The following is a 2500-nucleotide window of genomic DNA, read 5'->3' as shown; positions in this document are numbered from 1 at the left end:
CGCGTGTGTGTGTGTGTCTGTGTGTGTGTGCTTGTGTCTGTGTGTGTGTGTGTGTGTCTGTGTGTGTGTGTGTGTCTGTGTCTGTGTGCGTGTGTGTGTGCTTGTGTCTGTGTGTGTGTGTGTCTGTGTGTGTGTGTGCGTGTGTGTGTGTGTCTGTGTGTCTGTGTGTGTGTGTGTGCCTGTGTCTGTGTGTGTGTGTGCGCCTGTATCTGTGTGTGTGCGCGTGTGTGTGCTTGTGTCTGTGTGTGTGTGTGCGTGTGTGTGTGTGTCTGTGTGTCTGTGTGTGTGTGTGTGCCTGTGTCTGTGTGTGTGTCTGTGTGTCTGTGTGTGTGTGTGTGTGCCTGTGTCTGTGTGTGTGTGTGTGTGTGTGTGTCTGTGTGTCTCTGTCTGTGTGTCTGTATGTGCCTGTATCTGTGTGTGCGTGTGTGTGTGTGTGTGTGTGTGTGTCTGTGTGTGTGTGTGTGTGTGTCTGTGTGTGCCTGTGTCTGTGTGTGTGTGTGTGTGTGTGTGCGTGTGTGTCTGTGTGTCTGTGTGTGCCTGTGTGTGTGTGTGTGTGTGTGCGTGTGTGTGTGTGTCTGTGTGTGTGTGTGTGTGTGTGTGTGTGTGTGTGTCTGTGTGTCTGTGTGTCTGTGTCTGTGTGTGTGTGTGTGTGTCTGTTTGTCTGTGTGTGTGTCTGTGTGTGTGTGTGTGTGTGTGTGTGTGTGTGTCTGTGTGTGGCCTGTGTGTGTGTCTGTGTGTGTGTGTGTGTCTGTGTGTCTGTGTCTGTGTGTCTGTTTGTCTGTGTGTGTGTCTGTGTGTGTGTGTGTGTGTGTGTGTGTGTGTGTGTGTGTGTGTGTGTGTGTGTGTGTGTGTGTCTGTGTGTGTCTGTGTGTGGGCGCATCTTAATGACTGTTTACCTTTCTCTCTTGCTCCATGTTTGGTGGTAGATGTGGATGAGTGTCAGGACAACAACGGTGGGTGCCAGCAGATCTGTGTGAACACCATGGGCAGCTATGAGTGCCAGTGCAAGGAGGGCTTCTTCCTGAGCGACAACCAGCACACCTGCATCCACCGCTCCGAAGGTATGTGCGAATCCTGCCGCCTCTGTGCTTCCTCTCCTCACTCTTTAACATCCCAAGAAGGACAGTCTGAGCATTCACTTCAAGATGAGCTTGTTGATGTCTCTCGTTGTAAGTAATTGGCATGAGAGGCATTTACCCACTGTGGTAATTTCCTCAACCAGGAACTGACATTAGTCTTGACTGCTTTGTCATGGCAGCCGAGTAGGACTGGAGCATGGAAATGGGAGAAGAGGAAAGCATTTGCATGCACCTCTGCTGAATGAAGGGTCAAAGGTTACGACCTTATAATGCAGCCAAACAAACAGCTTGTAGGTAAAGGGCTTAAAGAGCTGGAATCAAATACACACACACACGCACACATGGATGCACACACACACATGCACGCACACACACACATGCACACACACACGCATGCATGCACATGCACACACACACACACACACACATACATGCACGCACACACACACATGCACACACACACGCATGCATGCACACGCACACACACACACACACACACACACACACACACACATACATGCACGCACACACACATACATGCGCGTGCACACACACACACACACAAAAAAATGAGAGTGGGCTGATGGGCTGAGCTGTAATAATTTCTGTGATGTCACTCACAAAGATGTGCAGAATGTTTCAAGTAGATGACCCCTTTCATTTCTCTCTCTCACACACACACACACACACACACACACACACACACACACACACACACACACTTGCACCTATACATCGCTTCCTTTCTCTCTTACTATCTCAAACTGTATCTCTCTTTTGATTAAACTGTGTGGACGGTTTTCCAGTAAATAAACAGAGACCATATTGCCCTGTCAATCAGGAAGCCCTGCCCATCTTTATGGAGAAAAGGAAGCTTACAGAAAGATTAAGAGTAAGAGAGTGAGAGGGAGAAAAGAAGGAACAGATAGAAGAATGGATAGAAGAATCTGTGAGGGTTTGAGGGAGAAGAAGAGTAAAGGACATGGAAATGGAAATATTCCGTGTTTGCTTTTGGGAAGTCCATAACTGTGAATGCTTACCTCTGCGTATAGTATTTTTACTTCGAAAGAAAAACTTTGTGTTCATGTGAATGTTTGTGTGTGTGTCTGTGTGTACATATTTGCGTGTTTGCCTGTAAACAAATTAGAAAAGTGTGTTTGTGGTTAGCCTACTAATGTTCAGATGGACTGATCAACATGCTACACACCCATACACACACACACGCACGCACGCGCACACACACGCGTGCGCGCTCACACACACACACATCTGCGCACAAACACACACACACACATGCACGCACGCACACACACACACATGCACACACACATGCACAAACACACACGCACATACACACAGACACGCACACACACACACACACACACGCGAGCATACACGCGCGCGCACAAACACACACACAC

The 2500-nt window shown here is 48.5% G+C and overlaps 1 protein-coding gene across 2 annotated transcripts in view; it reads left to right on the top strand.

Annotated features, from left to right (window-relative positions):
* The window catches only part of scube1 (signal peptide, CUB domain, EGF-like 1), a 62123-nt gene that overhangs the window by 13954 nt on the left and 45669 nt on the right, over positions 1-2500 (top strand). For both annotated transcript variants that reach the window (XM_035528615.2, XM_035528614.2), the window contains exon 4: positions 927-1061. In XM_035528615.2, coding sequence (XP_035384508.1) covers positions 927-1061 — 135 coding nt within the window. The remainder of the gene's footprint in view (positions 1-926; positions 1062-2500) is intronic.

Source organism: Electrophorus electricus, chromosome 11 (assembly GCF_041902795.1).
Source record: "Electrophorus electricus isolate QZ-2024a chromosome 11, ASM4190279v1, whole genome shotgun sequence".
NCBI classification, from domain to species: Eukaryota; Metazoa; Chordata; class Actinopteri; order Gymnotiformes; family Gymnotidae; genus Electrophorus; species Electrophorus electricus.
This window is presented reverse-complemented; position numbering and strand designations above follow the sequence as displayed.